This window comes from Nestor notabilis, unplaced genomic scaffold (assembly GCF_000696875.1).
Source record: "Nestor notabilis isolate BGI_N333 unplaced genomic scaffold, ASM69687v1 scaffold30413, whole genome shotgun sequence".
Classification (NCBI taxonomy): domain Eukaryota; kingdom Metazoa; phylum Chordata; class Aves; order Psittaciformes; family Psittacidae; genus Nestor; species Nestor notabilis.
Genome location: NW_009922882.1, coordinates 8371 through 26765, shown reverse-complemented (window position 1 = coordinate 26765; position 18395 = coordinate 8371). Strand labels below are relative to the sequence as shown.

General features: G+C 36.5%; 1 protein-coding gene across 1 annotated transcript in view; it reads right to left on the bottom strand.

Annotated features, from left to right (window-relative positions):
• Positions 1 to 18395, bottom strand: part of LOC104403637 (poly(ADP-ribose) glycohydrolase-like) — a gene marked incomplete at its 3' end in the record, with an annotated part of 35609 nt that overhangs the window by 12003 nt on the left and 5211 nt on the right. The window contains exons 2-4 of the mRNA XM_010011857.1: positions 11087 to 11179; positions 8822 to 8979; positions 244 to 323 (exon numbers count right to left, since the gene is read on the bottom strand). Of these exons, the coding sequence (XP_010010159.1) occupies positions 244 to 323; positions 8822 to 8979; positions 11087 to 11179 (331 nt within the window). The remainder of the gene's footprint in view (positions 1 to 243; positions 324 to 8821; positions 8980 to 11086; positions 11180 to 18395) is intronic.

Here is an 18395-nt window from a genome sequence, read left to right as displayed (position 1 = left end):
GTTTTCCCCCCCCCCCCCCATATATCTCAGAGAAAAGCACAATAAGCTCTGTGCAAAAAATTTATTTGTATACATCATCTAGATGAGAAGTGACTTTAATACGAATATCAAAAGCAAGCTGGCTTTTGTTAGACACGTCCATCAGAATGCTGTATAACCATTTCTAAATTTAATGGGATTAAGTTTTTCATGTATCTGCTTTGTAGCTCAAAAAAAAAAAAAAAAAAAGAATAAAAGATATACTTTTTTCTGTGACTCTCCTAAAATAGCAGAAAAGGGTCTTAAGTTTCTCTGGCTTCCTTGGTGATCGTCCTTCAAACAATCTGAAAAAAGAAACAAAAGCAATTAATGACATTTCAGGGACATAATGCACAGTAATTAGGCTACTTACTGCAATTTACATTTTTTAGCATTATGCTTGTATTTCTATTAGCTTTGCATTTAAATACTGTGGAAAGAACGCTCTACCCAGCACCTCTGTAACACGAGTCTTTAGGAGTAACAAGTTCATTCACTTGCCAAGTTTCTCATGAAGATGCTACATGAATGCCTATCTCACTCATACTGATTTCCTAATATCAAAAAAAATTTAATTTCAACATGAACATCCAGGAAAGGTACTATTTTTATTTGCAACAGACTGGCTTGGATTAAAGTAAATGACCAAGGGGTGAAGACATGTATGCTGAGTACTTCAGGATCCAAATGTCTTACCCTACTTTCAGCTCAGTGAGTTGCAGAGAATTAATGCAAATATATTGCTTTCAAGAGATGCACTGTACCAGCAATGTTCCTAAAAAAAAAGAACCTACCCCCAAAAGAAGCGGCTTCATCCACTGGGCTACTACCAGCATTCTAACATTCATTTGTAAAAACCTAAGCATTAAAAAGAAGCATCTATTTTTATCCATTAAGTGAATGCATTCTTTTAAGGTTAGCTGAAATACTTTCACTGCATCATCTATCTTCCAGCAACTTGAACACGCATTACTTAATTTCCCTTCCAACAAAGTGACAAGGTATTGTTATTGGCAATACATAATGGAATTTATCTGGAAGGAAGAACAGTGGTGACTTCAGAAATAATATCCTTTGAGTAGGAAGTTCACTAAAAGATGTCTAATACAATGAAAGCCCTGAGGATGTAAGATTCCTCCCCAATAAATAGTCTAAGTAAAGCAATGACACAACATTATTCATTTGTTTCCACGTACTGGAATGACAGCCTGCCTTCAAAACCAGAATGCTGTCAGATGAATGTAGCTTTTAGTAGTGAACTGGACTAGAATTTTTTTCAGTATTTAAAAATTCCTATGAAGTATACATACTGAAGAGTTCAATTTCATTCAAAATACATATTAAGTCACATGAGCTAGTTTTTATTAAAAAGGTTTTACGAAAACTTTTTTATTCTTTGAATAATAAATCAGGAGTTTAAGGCAGCAAACTCCAGATTTTGTCTATTATAAATGGCCAAATATGTAAATTCTATCAAGGGGTTGTGCTTGCACCAGTAATAAAGGGCTCATAAAATAAAGAGTTAATATATGTGTGCCTGCATGCACGTGTGTGCAGATCTTGCCTAAATGCGTCAGTTGTCTCTGACCTTTTATCTGGAAGTCTCATTTGGTGTGACTCCTTTAAACTGGTTAATTTAGCTATTAGCCCAGTCATGCTTTTACTAGTTGCCTGTTTACATCAAACTGAAATCTTGCTTATGTCGCAAACTCTCAGGAGAGTTCATGTCACAAAGGTGATACACAATTCTGTATAACTAGCAGACCAGGCAGGAGAAGTCCAGAATTGGAAAAACTGCCTGAAATAGATCAGATCAAGCTAAAAGGCAATGGCAAAGCAGATGAAACAAAGTTAATGCATCACAACTGTTCATTAAAATGCAGTCTCTTTGTCAAGTAGGGAATTTCAACCACTATTTTTTCACATATGAAGTATTCAGTATGGGCTTCTCTTTTGTTAAAAGCTGTGATAACTACCTCTCTTCTTTCTCCTCAGGGGTCAAAGTTAGAGTAATGCTGATTTGCTTCTGTCAAATCTCATTTACAGCAGATAAAATTTCCCAAAACACCTTCTATAACTGCCAATGAGGAATTGCCAATGTACTTCTGTTCTAGTCCTATATAACTGGGCAAAAAGCACAGGGCAGCACAGAACTTGAAAAGCTCTGGGTTCTGGCACAAGCATCCCCTGCTATAGATGGATACTCCATACAATGGAGATAGAAGAATATTGCAGCATTCAAAATTATCCGTATTTTGACCCAGTATCTATATGCAACCAGTAACTACATGCATCAGATCTTTTATAGCAGTTAGCCTAAGAGCTCTCATCACCTACTCCTCCTGACAGTATTTGCTTCTCTTCACTATGACATAACACAAATTGTACTTCGTCTTTGAAAATCCACTGCTAAATACAGAAAAATACTTTTTTTTTTAAAGAAAATTATTTATTCATTAAAAGCAAAAAACAAAAGTGTGCAACACTAGCCCTGCACCCATGTCCTAGGACTGAATCCACCACAAGTTATGTTTGTCCAAAACCAAACACACTCATAAAAGGACAGCCCTTCAACAGCAGGTTGAAGCCTCCAAGTCTTAGATGAACATGCTTGAGTTTACTTCATATTTTCTGTGTTTAGACTTTACCTTTACTGGTGAGTTAGTGGCAAACTGAAGACGGTTATCTGCAAACATGCTTCTTATATACGTTTGAAAACTACAAAACACTAGTATATTGCTTCCATATTTTCATATAACCAGACCAAGGAACTCAAAATAGCTGAAGTGGTTTACAACATTAGGAATCTGTTTTAAAGGCCAATCAGACCACGGAAAAATCCCCACAAATTAGCCTCAGACTCTCATAGTGTTTTTTAAAGCTATTGATACTCATTCAGTTAAATTTGATTGCTTCATATGTTCTTTTAAATTTCCATTGAAAAATCATATCACAAGGACATCAATGATCCAGAAGACTTCCACCAAGCTATACTAAAGTCAGAAGAAAAGCACAAGAGAAAAACAAACACCTCCCAATACATACAGGCAGCCAAACTTTCTTAAGTGCAACCGAAAGTAACCAGTCATCTATGTGAATGCAACAGTAAAAGCTTAGGTGAGGGTATAACACGGTAAAGTTATGAACGTTTTAACCTTGAACCTTACTTCTGAAATAATCAATTAGGCAACATGATGAGAAGCTTTATTTCTGAAGCAAATATCTCTATTTTGAAGAACAATGCTAGATGAAAGCATTAGTAAGATAACGAAAATTCTACTTCAAGCTCTGAGACACATATTCTATTTTAAAAAAACCCCACCACATGAAAATGTAAGTGGAAACCACATAATCAATTTCCTGACAGAATAACTCAAGGCCAAAACCCATTAATTCCAATTAAAGAGCTCATCCATATGAAGTGCACTGTAAATCAAATGCAAAGCACTGCAAGCCCACTTTCAGTCAAAGTAATTGAAATATTACAGGCAACTGCATATGTAAGCTGTTTGGTTTTGTACAAGATGTTCCCATTGCCATGCAGCTAACTTCAATTTAGTAGATGCAGGAGCTAAGAAAGCTTGCAGGGCTCATCACCAAAGACGGCTGCAAATTTATCTTTGGCTCTCTGGCTTTCCAGCCAGGGTAGCAGCAATGTTAATCAAATAAGAAACCTCTACAGAGATACACGCAAGGAATTGAGGAATCAAGGTCAGAGATTTTGAAACATAAGAAAGTACACATGTGAATAGTGTCATAAACACAAAACAGATTGTTAAAACCATTGTGGGTAAATGAAAACTTTTTCCTAGCAAATATTCAGACACACAACTCAATTGTTCTAAAGAGAAATCCTGTATGTGAGAAATAAAATACTAAAAATAATAAGAAGTGATATTGGGAAAATGTAAACAATTTAAAAAAATTCTCAGCAACTGTCAGCAAACATTCAGTAAAGTCACAAGGCAATAGTTTATGCTATTTAAAAAAATTATTACAAAAATAGGTGCATTTGATTTTCATTACCATTTTACTAAAATTTTAAGGTGGAAAAATGCATTTTAAAAGTGCAATCAATATTCTGGTTTTCGCAGTCTCCTTGATGACGAATTCAATATTGTCTTATTTTCAACCAACATTTCCACCTTAGAAAGCTGGAGCCAAGAGCTCTAAAGAACCTGCTCCTAAGTCCTTTGCGTGCTGGGGCAAGTGGCATATTTGCAAGGTACTTCAAAGGCTGCATTTCCAATGACGCAACATCAACATGATTTAATAACATTAAAAGCTACACAAAAGTGACCTTGGCATGCATATAGTTTACTGGGGAAAGGTTGAACCATCTTAAATAAACAGTTCTGAAATTCATTGGTTCTGATTAATGTATAATTAAAGTACAGTAGTTTACTTGAAAAATTTAATTTCCAAGGAGCTAAATTGATCCCTTGATGTTACTCAAAGAGCTGGCTACAGTAATTTGTACAAGCAGAAGGAACCACTACAATCATGTGGTTTAAACTCCCAGTTAAATAATTGCATACCAGTATTTTCATCCCCAGCCTTTACCTTCCCATCCCCAGGCTGGGTTTCCTTTGAATGTTTCTTCTCCAAAAGATATAATCATGTTTTTACATTGAATTCAGAACCTATCACAAAACTCAGAAAGCTGTCTATGTGGTAACAATACGCAAAAATTTGTAATATGGATCATACTTCAGAGAATACTTCCTATTTGTAAATCCACAGCATTTCATGTGTGCTGTTTGCAAAAGTCTGAATACACAATTTTATACTTACAGTCCCCACAGCTAACTATGTGTGCTTTTTCTTGACTACAACAGGCATTAAAAAGTGCCCTTTTCTGTATTGCTACAGTTGATGACACACTTGTATCGTTTCTTCTATTTATTTGTGTTTACGAAAAGCTTTTGGTGATTTAGGAGTCTCAAAATACATCAACTTAACTTTGATGAAATGACAAGATGCTAACTCCAAGTACTCAACACCAAATAGCAGTGTAAAATGAGTAAAACCTCATAGTTTTACCATGAGGACCTAAACCAAAAGACATCCTATAGCATGGCACAACTACATTCTGGACTAAATTACTATTTTTACTAAACTAACAATAAAATATTCAGATTAAGTACTGGTTTAATCACTACAGCAAAGAAATTATACCAGACTTGTTAAGAATAGAGTCCTTTTAAAGTTGCCTGTTTAACCATTTACCACACACAAATGTTAGGTTTTAAATTTAGAATAAAGTACTCCATTCAAGGCTAATGAGGAAATATACCCAAGTCAGGCGTAACAAAATCAGGAGCAGTATCTGCAAACTCAGAGTATCTAGAACCACTTTTCCGAGGAACAATGCATCTCTCAGTCCAAACCAAGTTCTCTCGAAGTCATCAGATAATTTATTCCCGAGAGAATACTCATTAGTGTTGCACAATTGATGTAGTTTATGAAGAGACAATTGCATTACTGGTAAATTCGATTTCAATTCTCCCACATAAATGTACTATAGTTTGTCCATTTCCTTTCATACATTATACATGCCGTAAAAGACATATATCTTAACTAGTGGACTTCCCCCCCCACCCTCATTTCCATTCACTTGAAATTGCTTTAAAGGTTTGTTAGATTAAGATGAAGAAATTCAGTCCTAGTGGAATACTGGTGATTTCAGACCATAACACCCACTAATATATGTACCAAAAGATCCACCAGGATTATGTCATTAGACATACTACCTTCAATTATGACTTCAACCTCAATTGTTTTCATGGGAGCTATTACAGATGCATAGCATCTCCAGTTTAACTATAGCAGTTTATTGAAAAAGGCAAACAGAGGAGTTATCGTAACTTGATAAGTTACAACAAGATAAAGGTCTGGTAACTTGGTCGGGGGTGGGGGTGGGGGGAGAAAAACCTCCACAATGCAAAGTCTTGTGTGACAGTGGACAGTATCCATTCAAGCATCTTATAAAAAAATAAATGCAAGAAAGCATAGTTCAATCTTTTCTTTAATATATTCCAAGAGGAAGAAGATACTTGTTATGAAAGTGCTACATTAAACCACAAACTATTCATGAAGAAGATCGATTATGAGCATCCCCACAAGAAACTACTTTAAACTGTGCAACCAACATCATAATTGTAGAGATGATCTCAGAAAAGTCAATGCAATTCATGCTCTACATTCAACCAGCATGCAACTACCATGGCAAATTCATCAGCAAGAGGAATAAAATCACGAATTTCATTATTTCTTTCTTTTGTGATGAGATATTTCTGCATAAAGCTGCCCAATCTATTTCCATCTTATATATCATAAAAATGCTTTCAAAAAGAATTGAACTTTTTAAATTTAGCTTGATACTTTGAACAGAAGCAGTATTTTATGCTGTTTAGTATGATCTAATATTTCGCCACTGAATGGATGCCCTTCTATCTACTAATATTCACAAATACTAAAGCTCTCAAAGTTAAACTACAAATTCCATTTTATTAAGTAGATTTGAAATTAATTATATTATTAATGACTTAATAATAATAGGCCTATCCTTGCCAAGTTCTAAAAGGAAAAATTCAATTAAATTAGTAAGTATTTCATTATACACAGGTGACTTTCAGTCTGTAACATGATGAACAATCAAAATAGACAGTTAATGTCACAACATACTATTAAACTAAGTGCTTCAGTGCCAAATGAAGAATGCTCACTTTTTTTCTTCTCTCATCTGGCAAGACCAACAGGCAGGAGAGGAAAGGTAAAACATAGGTGACTTACGTTAATACTAACACATTACAACAGCTTTCCTTCCAATCGGCTGCACTTATTAGCACATGTACCAGCATTCAAACAACTTGCCATCACCACTGTAGTAACAGCGCCAAGCACTGGTGCACCAGAAAATGATTAACAGAGGGAAAAGGAAAACAAGAAGAAAAAAAAAAAAAAAAAAGAGAAGAGTAAATTCTCAATATCTTGCACTGACTGTCTGTTATTCTGTCAAACATATCCTACCAGTCTCCCTCTCATTGATACAGCCCCTCTTATCCACTGCCTGTCACACCATGTATTCTACTTCACTAATTTGCACTAGGAAGCCAAGTCAGAGAACAAAGGAGGACTGACTGGAACAGGGCAAAGAATCCTGCATATACTGGTCATTATTTAAGCCTATGGCAGGAAACTATTTTTCTAACAATTAGCCAAGGCGTTTTTGTTTAAAAGTAGTTCAAAACAATATGCCCCAAGTTAATCATTAGTACTACACTGCATTACCGTGACATTACATTGCTGTGTAATGTTCACAGAAGAGAATATGAATTTACTCCAGTGATTTAACAGCATTTTATTCCACAGTTGGCAAGAATTTAACTGCTCAATTTATAATATGCTTAAGTTACAACAAAAACTGGTACCTTGAAGTACTTTAAAAAAAGAAAAACCAAACATAAAATTCAGCTAGAAGTATGTAGCTGGTGCAGCCAAAGAGAAGTCTTTCCAGAACTGTACTGTCCTCTTTCACTGCTCTGAACATAAATCGTTTTTTATACATGGATGGTACTTTCCACTTTTGTTCTTATGAACTAAGGGTGGAAAAATTTGCTGAATTGTATGGTACAGTAATGCCCACCCACATTTCCCTCCTGTAACCCACTGCACTATTGAAATAAACACCCAGACAGTGACCCTGGTCTCTCTTCTTAGATACGCAGTATAGAGAAACCTGTCCCAGCCCTTAAAGATAGCAAGCACCAAAACCATTGTTAGTACATTGGCATGCCTTACAATTTATTCTGGGAAGTTCTAGTATAATAAAGCTCTTATGACACACATACCAGAGTGTGCTGGATCACAGGTAACAGTATTCTTGTATTTCATCTCCGTTTTCAGAGCATATACACTATATATGTTAAATGTGAGGAATAAGAACTCTAGATCAATAATCGATCCAAGCTTCAGCCTAATAAACTTATTGTTGATCTACTCAGACTTGTATGGATGTGCCCAGAAGACAAACTCTCATTTCCTATCTCCAAGTCCATGTGAACCATATTTCTGTAGCAGGGAATGTCTCCATCCTCTTCCCCCATTTAAAATTGAAATAAGCATATATAAAAAATAAAAGATGTGAAAAAAAAATTCTAATAAAATCTATCTGTAAGCTAGCACTGAGGAAAAAAGAGTAAGCTTTTGTTTAGAAATCACAGTATCTTTAATTAAATTCTTGTTGTGTTCTTGAAAACTTTTCAGGCTAACTTATAGGGAAAAGGACAAATTTATTTTAACATGCAGCTCTAACTGCCTGAAAACGCTAAGAGATTTTACGGATGCCGAAGAAGGAAGTCTTATTGATCTGCCTTAATGTGCAGATCATCACTGTTGACACAAAGGAGACAACAGAAACATAGCTGGGGAAACACTGACCTTTAATTTAAACACATATAGAACACTTAAAGCACAACTGAAATATTCCATTTGCAGATGAATGGCTTTTGAGGAGGTAGGAAATTCTATCAGCCTAATTATGCCAGAGCAAGAGCATGTCTGCACGTGTGCATGCATGAAAAAAAGAAAAATTTGGAATATTAAGCATATCTTCCCTGTGCACAATATCCTTTCTTGCTAAGTTGCATAGTTTTCTTGTCCCTTAGAAGTAAAAAGACTGAAAGCAAACTACTGAAATTAGTGATAGAAACATGAAAGAAACAGTAAGTTTCTCCTCTAATGACAACAATAATATTTTCATTGATGGGTTATCAGCTTCATTTACTCCAGAGTGCCATACCTGTTGAAGTTAATGTCTGGGTAACTGGAATATTCAGACTTCATCTTTGCATTGCGACGTGGAAAAGTACAGAAGAAAGCATTGGCCAGAAAACTAGCAATCTGTTCCTGTGACATTGTGATAGAGTGATTCATCTTTTGTTTCAGTAGGGGTATTGGCTACCAAAAAAAGAAGTGAGGGGGAGGGAGGGGCAGAAGAGAAAGGAGAGAAAGAGAGAGAAAAATAATTAGCTTACTCATTTTTATATGAAAAAAAACAGGAGCACAAAATTACATTTGTTAAATTAGAGCAAGAGTAATTTAGGTCATTCGTGAACCCTTTAATCAGCAGCACCATTAAAGTCAAGAACAGTTTATTCAAGACAATTCAGGAAAAGCTTGCTTGACAAAGTGCAGATTTCTAATCAATAATAAAACAAAAGACCAAGAAAACGGAACTTATCAAACAAAACCATGGGGAATGGGGAGGGGAAAAAATAGATGGGATTTTGCAAATCTTGGACAATCTTAAAACCTGAAGCAAAACCCCACTTTCAATAGCCATATACTTAAGAACCCTAAAGGAATGCTCTCAGCTACAATAACCATGCCTTATACTTTACAAAGAAATGTGGAAGTCATACCACAGATCACCACTCCATGACTTGCTTTGAATTTTTTTTCCATTCTACTTGAAGAAATAGCACTGACAATATTTGCAGAAAGTGCATGATTATCTTTAATTATTGTAATAAGCATGAACAAAAAGCTCAGCTTCACTTTGGTCTTCAGTTAGGAGTTTCATCTGACTCTAGTCAGGGTTTCTTTAATATCAAAAGAAACAAAGAAGTTGGGGGAACTAAAACAAACAAACAAACAAAACAAAACCCTGAAGTGTTATACATCTACCACTTTACCAGGCTTTAGCCTCTTGATTTGGAATTCTTGCTCTCCGCATCCATGACATTTTACTTATTTTTAAAAATATGTCATAATACAGGATGGGGGAGAGGCATATCAACCTGACTGCTAAGAAGTCCAGTAACAACGACAATAAAGCCACTTGACAGGAGAAAGAGAACAGAGTTTTCACTTCTTCCAATATTCTTAGCCATCACTATTAGCCTAGCTCCAGGAAAGCTGAGCAGCTACATTTTAATCCTTTTAGTTGTGAATACAGAAATTGCTACTAATTTAGACTGTTGAATATACAGCCCTGTTTAATCCACAAAGCAAACAAGTTTTCCATCATTCTTGTAACTACTACATTCACATTCACTGATTCTCATTCCATCATCTGGCTATTTAATTAACAAGCTCTACTGTGATGTCTGAAGTCACACAGCTGGAGGGGGAAAAAAGCCTAAGAAGCTTTCTAATACGTTCTACACGCCTATAAAAATAGGATATTTTGGACAGTATGTTATATTGGAACAAATTCAGCTTTATGCCTAACCAAAAAAATAAGTCCAACAATGTTCTTCATAATTTATACTCCCTAATAGAACATTGTCTTTATAAAAGGGATTACTACATGAACTTGCAAGTCTTGTGCTTGACTGCTCAGAAACTTTGCAGATTTCTCAAAAACTTTCCCCATCAAGTGACTAGTAAAAGAATTTTAAAGAAATATTCACACTGTTTTAAATCATATATCTATCACGGGACCCCTGCAGCATAACAATGTAGGGAGAGATTTTCCCTACTCCTGTCCAACAAATCAATTAAAATAAATTGTTACAAAAGAGCTTACAAACTCAAGTCCTTACCCTGCTAATACCTTACCCAGCATACATCCTCACTTGATCAGTCCTATTCACTTTTACCAGTTTTACTACCTACAGTTTGTATGTGCACAAGTATTGTGATGCTCTAAGTACGATAAAATATGAAGGCTTTATGAAAATACTATCTTCTAGGACCAAAAAAAAATCTAAAATGAAAAATAAGATGCTTTAAGATTATGTAAGTATTTCAGTTAAGCGTGATTTTCAAATCTGAAAGGTTGCATGGTCATTTCATTTAAGAAAAGCAAGAAGCAACTCCAACATATAGAAAGTGTTACTGAAGTTTAGGCTAAAAATATGACAGAGAGACATATTTACATTTTATCAGATCATTCTAGATGTGCATTGTCCGTTCTGCTCCCTAGGTCTCAGCTACATTCAACGCAAAAACTCTTTTATTAAGAACATTACACAATCCTGATGTTTTGACCTTAGCCATTAATTACAGTTTGCAGAAAAATGGTCTGACACAGAGCACTTAGCTAGCTGTGTTTGCTTACCTGGGTGCAGATACTAGGGAGACAGAGTGCCAGCTTGACCATATCAGGAAGAATGGACTGGAACAAATGTTGAGCCTCTGCATCTTCAAGAACCTGTTAAAAAGAAAGAAAGAGGGGGGAGGGGAAGGAAGGAATTTTTACCTCAGAAATCGTAACTGTACAAAAAGGTTGTGAAATCAGGACCCATCCAAAAGAAATGAGAGAAAAAAATAGGTCCTATTAGCTTCACGCAAATCTGTAGCATTTTGCACGGTAGTACCTCACTGAATTTTACCTTGCAGTAGTCCACTAACTGAAACACAGAAATAACTCTCAAAGTTGCACTTGAGAAAACAGTTCACCAAATGCCCTATAAAGGAACACTGATTAAGTTATCACTTGACTCTCCAAAGCAATGAACCAATTTATAAAAACCATTACTTATCCATAAACGTATTGGAATGATTTACTTAACTTTAGGATTCAGGTCACAGTCCAAGAGAAGTACCTGTGACATTCTTCTATTAAGAACATATGAAACACTGCTGGGTCAGATCAGCGGTCCACAGCAGCATGAAATGCTTTTTAAGAAGAGCATGCAAGCTCTTTTGAGCACTTTCTGCTGTCCATCCTCATCATGTTCCCTCAAGAATTATAGGCATTGGATTACATACGTTAAAGGGTGCAGCCTGTCTGATCCCACATGCTGAAGTTGCAATCTTTTCAGACTCTTCCTGTAAGACAGGTGATCCCATGACTATTTTAGCAACCCGTCTCTACCTGCTCTAACATTCTTCTTGAGGAGTCACCAGAATTGACAATGCTCAAAAAACCAGACACGCTGATGTTTCAAAAGGCTTCTCAAAGCTTTTAAACTCAAGACCAAGTTGTATTAAACCCTTCTTGTCCTATTCTCAATTCCCTTCCTGACACTGTCTGGCCCACTGCTGATATGTTTGGCTGACAAAGCATATCAGGGAAAACGAATGCATTCAGAGAAAGTCCAGAATTTATCTTCTGAGTTGCAACTGCCAGATCTGAGCTCACGATCACATACTCAAGGTTTAGATGAACTCACATCCCCTTTCACATATCATACCCCTATTTTTAAAAGGTACAAACAGTTCTTTACAATGGACAGTGCTCTTCTAAGAAAAGCTAGATTAGGCACATGAATGGGAGGCTTCAAAAAGAAAAGCAACATAAAGCAGTGTCTTTGCAATACGCAAAGCAGCAAAAAAGCATGCCATATCCTCCGAAGTCCCATATCCTGACCAGTGAACAGGCTCGAGTAAGCTGAAGGAGGCAAAAGCACATTCTCCATCTTCCTTTGCAGGATGCAGGCATCAGATGTAACTGGCTGTTAAATTTGTTTGCTGTGTTTAAGGCAAAAAGCAGAGAGAAGAGGAGGAGAGGGAGAGGAAGAAAAGAGAGAGAGAGGAAGCGGGAAAGAGAACACACTACTTGCACTACAGCTGAGGAACAGAAGGTCAAAGGTCAGCCCTCTGCCTCCGTCTTTCTCCTCATCCAGGGAACCTGTCTTTGAGACAACTATCTGCTACCAGTTTCTAGATAAAAATCATTAAAATTCTAGAACTGTGGCTTTAAAAGTACAGATTATTATTTTTTTAAGTGAAACTGTTCGAAAATAATTGGATTTACTACCAGTTTCACACAAAACCAATAGCAGACAAAATGGATGAAACGGCATCAGGGTATTATCCACTTTAGTCTCTTCAACGCTTAAGACTAATTGTCACAGAAAGTGATTGTTTTAGTCATATAATCAAAGCTTTGTAATTCACACTTCAATGGAAAGTTTCACACTGACTTCAGAATGTAAAAAGCACACTGCTGATTTTGTTAAGAAAAAGAAAATACAGTGCCTCTGATTCAAAGCATACTGCTTCCCATAAACTGAAAGTATTGTTTGAAAACTAACAACTTCTATTCTTCTAAGACCATTACAATCACTATAGAAGTATCTCTGCTCTACTCCCTCCCATTCCAAGTGATATAAAGTGGTAAGACTACTCATGAAGTTAAAAAACAAAACACAAACAAATGCTCAAAGGACAAACAACTTATGATAGGGAAGGGGGGGAAATAAAACAATCCCAAATACCTACACAGTTCCTTTCCATGCACGATGTATGCTGCTTATAGAGACATACAATCAAGGTTTTAATTTGAAGTTTTAAATTGAAACAAGAACTTAGAACAGCAAGCTTAAGAAACATAAAAATCATTTGGTATAATAGAGGAGGAATCCAAGTAATATACAAATTATTACTGAAAGTAAACTTTCTTTTTTTAAAGGTTAAGAAATGAACATGATGCATCTATCTCTCTCTCCCATTGCTGGCTGTATATGCACCTACATATTTACACAGTATAAGTAACAAATTGAAAATTATGACCTAACTTTTGACATCATCTGCTCTAGCAGAAAACTCTGTTCTTAGGTACAATGTTTTTAAGTCCCGTAAGGTAACAAAGTGAGACTTTAAGGGCTGGAATTTCAGATCTCAATACAGAAAATGAATACGTAAGTCAAATCTAATCAAAAGATGGCATTTAACCTCAGATGTCTACCAGGCTGTCAAATTCTGATATTCTCTCCCCTTCGGGTAACACTTCCTCTCTTTTAAAGCTGACATAAATAGTGGCTGCTATGCTTTGCTGACTGCCACAGACTATACAGTATCACTTATCTGGTGACACATTATGGCACTGGACTTTGTCATAGCTGTCAAGGCTTCAACCTTTTCTTTATGCTTCTTTGAAAACAACAGAATAATAGTACGAGGCAATTTCTTCCCAAAACAGAAGAAGGGCCAGCAATTGCACAGCTCAGCTCTGATGCAGAATGCATAAATACAAAGGTCACTTGTTAAACAAAGATCATTTCTTAAACTCTGAAATTCTACTTTTCCTTCTCTTTACCTTCCTGATGTTGTATCAGCATATACTCTCCTCTCTACTTTACTTCTATGCATGATTTTTACTAGACATCCACTAATGAATCCTCAAAATTTGGAGCTGTTAATGCCCTGAAGTGTTCTCATTTGACTTCAGACAGATTATTCTTACAGGGATATGACAAAAGGGTGTGTGTGTGTTTGTGAAAAGTGTTGGGTGCCATGAAAATCTTACCACATTTTTCAAAAGTCACTTAAAGGAGCCCAAAAAAATGATCACTGTGAGTTCACAGACCTTGCTAAGAAACTCTTAACTATGATTGTTCTGTAATCGAACCACCAAACAGCCTAAGCAATCCTATTTTGATTACTCCCCTATTTAGGCAAAGGTGTCTTAAATATTGCAGAGAAGTACATCAACAGCTTTCCAGCTCAAACATAGTTTGTTTCTTCCTGGATATGTTACAACTTCACAAAATAGCTGCTGCAGTATATAACTTAAGAACTTCTTGTTGTTGTTCAACTACAGGTGCTGTTTTTAAAACAAACAAACAAACAAAAAGCCCAAAAGAAACAAGGAAACCTTTCCCCATAATAAACTTTCTCCCTAAAAAAATATTGAGGAAGTTCAGTCCCGTGCTTCCCATTTATTTCTTGAATCTATAACCCATTATTGAACAATGGCAGTATGTCAGAAATACATATCCTTCCTTGCTTAAGGTTTCTAAAACAAAAACCTAAATAACTTCAGTCACGGCCATATCCATGTAATCATAACTTACCCTTTCGGCCCATGGACTCCTTCTGTACCTATGAGGTCTCTATGAAAAAAAACCCTCCTGCAAACCCCTGGCTGCTTGGCCCTCATTCTCTTTTTGACCACTAAACCAGCACACCACCACCCACAGCTGGAGCTTTGTAGACCAACCACTGCATATTCTCAGCTATGCTCAGTGCAACACAGAGCCTGGTTTTATCTGTGACAGTCTTTTCAGACTTTGAAAGCAGCAAAAAAGAGCACTCAATCATGGAAAGTAAAAGGATTCCAGGACGGGGAGTGATGACACCACAGCTACATCTGGCAGACATCCCACAATGCAAATGCCAACCTGGGGGAACCTTGCATCACCACAAAGAATACCTGGTCACAGAATCAAATGAAGATTTATTTAGAAGGCAACTCTCTTCAGGAAGCAGTGACTTGTACTGATATAAAATCCAGTGTACTTAGAGACACATTACATATTCTACTTATTTGTTGCTGCTGAAAGTGTGATGTGTTGTTCTATCCCCCTCAAACATACACACTCCACATTTCACCCATATTCATTTGACAATTTCCTGAGATCCTTCAGCTTGCTAACACTTCAGAAAAATAACCTGGAGGGGGGAAGCAGGGCAAGTCTTCCTCTGCATTAGGTCAAACTAGCCTACCAGAGCCATGCATTAATAGATGTTGTGCAGGGTGGGTGGTATGTGGAACAGAACCAGTCAGCCCCCTTGTCAATGGGCTACAAAGGCAGATACCAGTTGCAACTCTTCTCACTGAAAAAGCAGTAGTATTCTAGTTAGTGTGAAGCTGTTATAACAAGCATCTCACTTTGAAGTCAATCTCCTAGTACAGGAATCTCTGTATGGACTCAGTAACATGCTTTAAACTGTCTACAATTTTTTTTCAAGGCTACAAGTACACAAACAGCAGGAGAAAGGACTGGATTTTCATTCTTAAAAAACATTTATTTATAACTTAAGGAATTCTACAATATTAAAAGGTTGACAACTTTTGATAAAGGAAAATATTTTAAGTATCGTAGCAATTTTATTTTTAAACAATTGATCAGTTTCTCCTTTCCTTATTATGCATACATGTCCTTTGCAGCTTCCTTCAGGATTTGAAATAAAAACAAATCTATATTATTGACTTTATTCATAGCCCTCCAATCATGCAAAAAATTATTTAGGAATGAAATAAAAGCAGGGTTTATACCCCATGGGAAAAGTATATAGAATCAGAGCTACAAAGCATGACTTGCCTTTTGCCAAAGAAATCACTTGGCAATTTCATCAGTACTTACACTGGAGCAACTGATTAAATGAACATGACTTAGGGCTCCAATTCATAAGATGCAAATGGTTCAGTGAGCTGTAGCAGAGGTAAGAACTCTTGGCCAAACTTGCATTGCAATTTTGCAAAATGAACACTTAATACTGCAGCAAAGAGGCCTGACTAAACACAGCCATAAGTAATGGCCTCTTGTCACTATAAACCAGTCTTCCAAAACATAATGAACGAGTATGCCTGACCATCCTAATAAGAAGGATCTGAGGTAGCACAGAGTGACAGCAATGGCAGAGAGTTTAAATCTAAATCTGACAGCTCATCAAACCAAACAAACTGCATATAGAGAACGCAAATTTGGACAGCTCTATCTATCACATGGGAAGGTAGAGTCATCATGCCAACAGGCAACCTGCATGCTAAAACAGCAATGGCTTAATGCTTTCAATTTGTTTGGTTTTATTTCCACATATTAACTTCTGTGGCAGGACAGAGACCAACTGAACCACATTCTTAAGGATAAAGGGGAAAACCAGATTGCTTCCTTCAGACTGTCCCTTACTTCCTAATTCTAATCGATTTTGACCTTCTGACTTTTTCCTTCCCAGCTGCCATTAGCTTCATGAACTTTCTTAGAATTACCTCATTTCAGTTTGTAAGTGCTCTGTACCATCAGTTACTATACTGATCTGCCTTTCCAGTAATAGCTTTCCTAATTGTTTTAATGTAAGATATCATATGGTCAGAGGTGGTAATGGCCTCCTTAACTAATTAGACAAACTGCATAACTTCTACGTACTCTATTCACAGTAAGTTCATTCTCCTAATTTCAGGAGTATTTATTTCTTTTTCTTTCTTATCTCCAATTTGTCTCAAATAAAAAGAAAGTAATATCTGTGTACTTTTACAGGGCAGCTAAGATCCACCTGATAAATACTTCCAAGCTGAAAAACTGGATTGCTAATAGAGTTGTAGCAACCAAGTCTGCAATTCAAAGAAAATAAAGATATGTGAACAAAGCAATACTATCCACATTCTCAAAGAGAAAGATTTGCTCAGTGCCACATACAAGGAATATGCAAGTGGAACATGCCACGAAGTCCAAGAAAACTTGGAATGGTCTCCTGAAAAAACATTGGCCAGCTTTTGTAATTTTTGCAGTCCTGGTGAGGATATCGGGAAAACCAAGAAACTGGGGGGAAAAATAGTAAAAAATATACTGGAGAAACAAGGACCATAGGAAATTGTGTTTGAAGGATTAATTTCTTTCTAAAACTGTTAACAGTCATGTTCTACCCATAAGCATTTAAAATGCTGCTTTGTTTCAGTCAGTTCATAGATTGTAGCTCCCTTCCAAAGGCTCCTATGTCACTGTCAAATGAGATCTAAGAGTTCAACTGTGCTCTTGCACTATTATACAAGATATTGGTTCTTGTGCACTTTTGGATAATGTTAACAATTTTTATTTCCCACTTTTTCTTTTTCTTCCCGAGAGCATTCCGTGGAAGAACCTCCCAGGCAGCCTGAAGCATCTACTTCACTATTCCCCTCCAGCTAAGAGTTTCCTTTGAAAAGACACTTACACAAAAACTTGAGCATACTTAAGCAATCACAATCTGCTTAAGTTACTTTACTGCACTAAGTAATGTTGCCTTTGTTTTTTCTTCTCAGAGCAGCCTATACGTACTTGTTCTCCTGCCTCTTACAGGAGCCACATGCTTTTCGTATGCTATTTGTGTAATGCTTACACATGGTGTTGTCTTGATCCATGACTAGAACTCCTCAGTGCCCCAAAAAACAACCAAGCCACTCTCTATAACTTTTATTTCTCTTACTTTAAAGTAAACCAATGTCAAACTGCTAACCTGAACTCCCCTTCTTCCCTTAGTCCTTGTCGTAAGTGCTTTTAAACATAACCCTAGAATCCTAAAAGCCGACTTTCTCAATCTGGTATTTGGAACAGCTGAGGGGGACAGCCTAAACAAGTTATCAGGTGACTTCAAAAACTAATATGTTTAAGCTAATACACCTCCCAGAAAAAAACCCAAAACAAGCTTCACTAAGCCTCTATAAAGCCTTTTCTTCTGGACAGGGAGTAGATGAATTCTATTTAAATACATTGTGCCACAACTACCACTGTACTTCATACCCAGATAGGGACACTAGATTGCAGACCACTAACTTGTACAGCTAAGTAAAACAGACTCTGTCAGAATGTCAAATATTATACATATAAACAAGATTGGAATCTAGAAGCAAAGCACAGGGCAGGGACTGTGTGTTAGTTCCCATTTTATTAGGTTAATGAACAACCAAACCTGCAGGAAAGAATGCTCTCATCTGCCTCCTT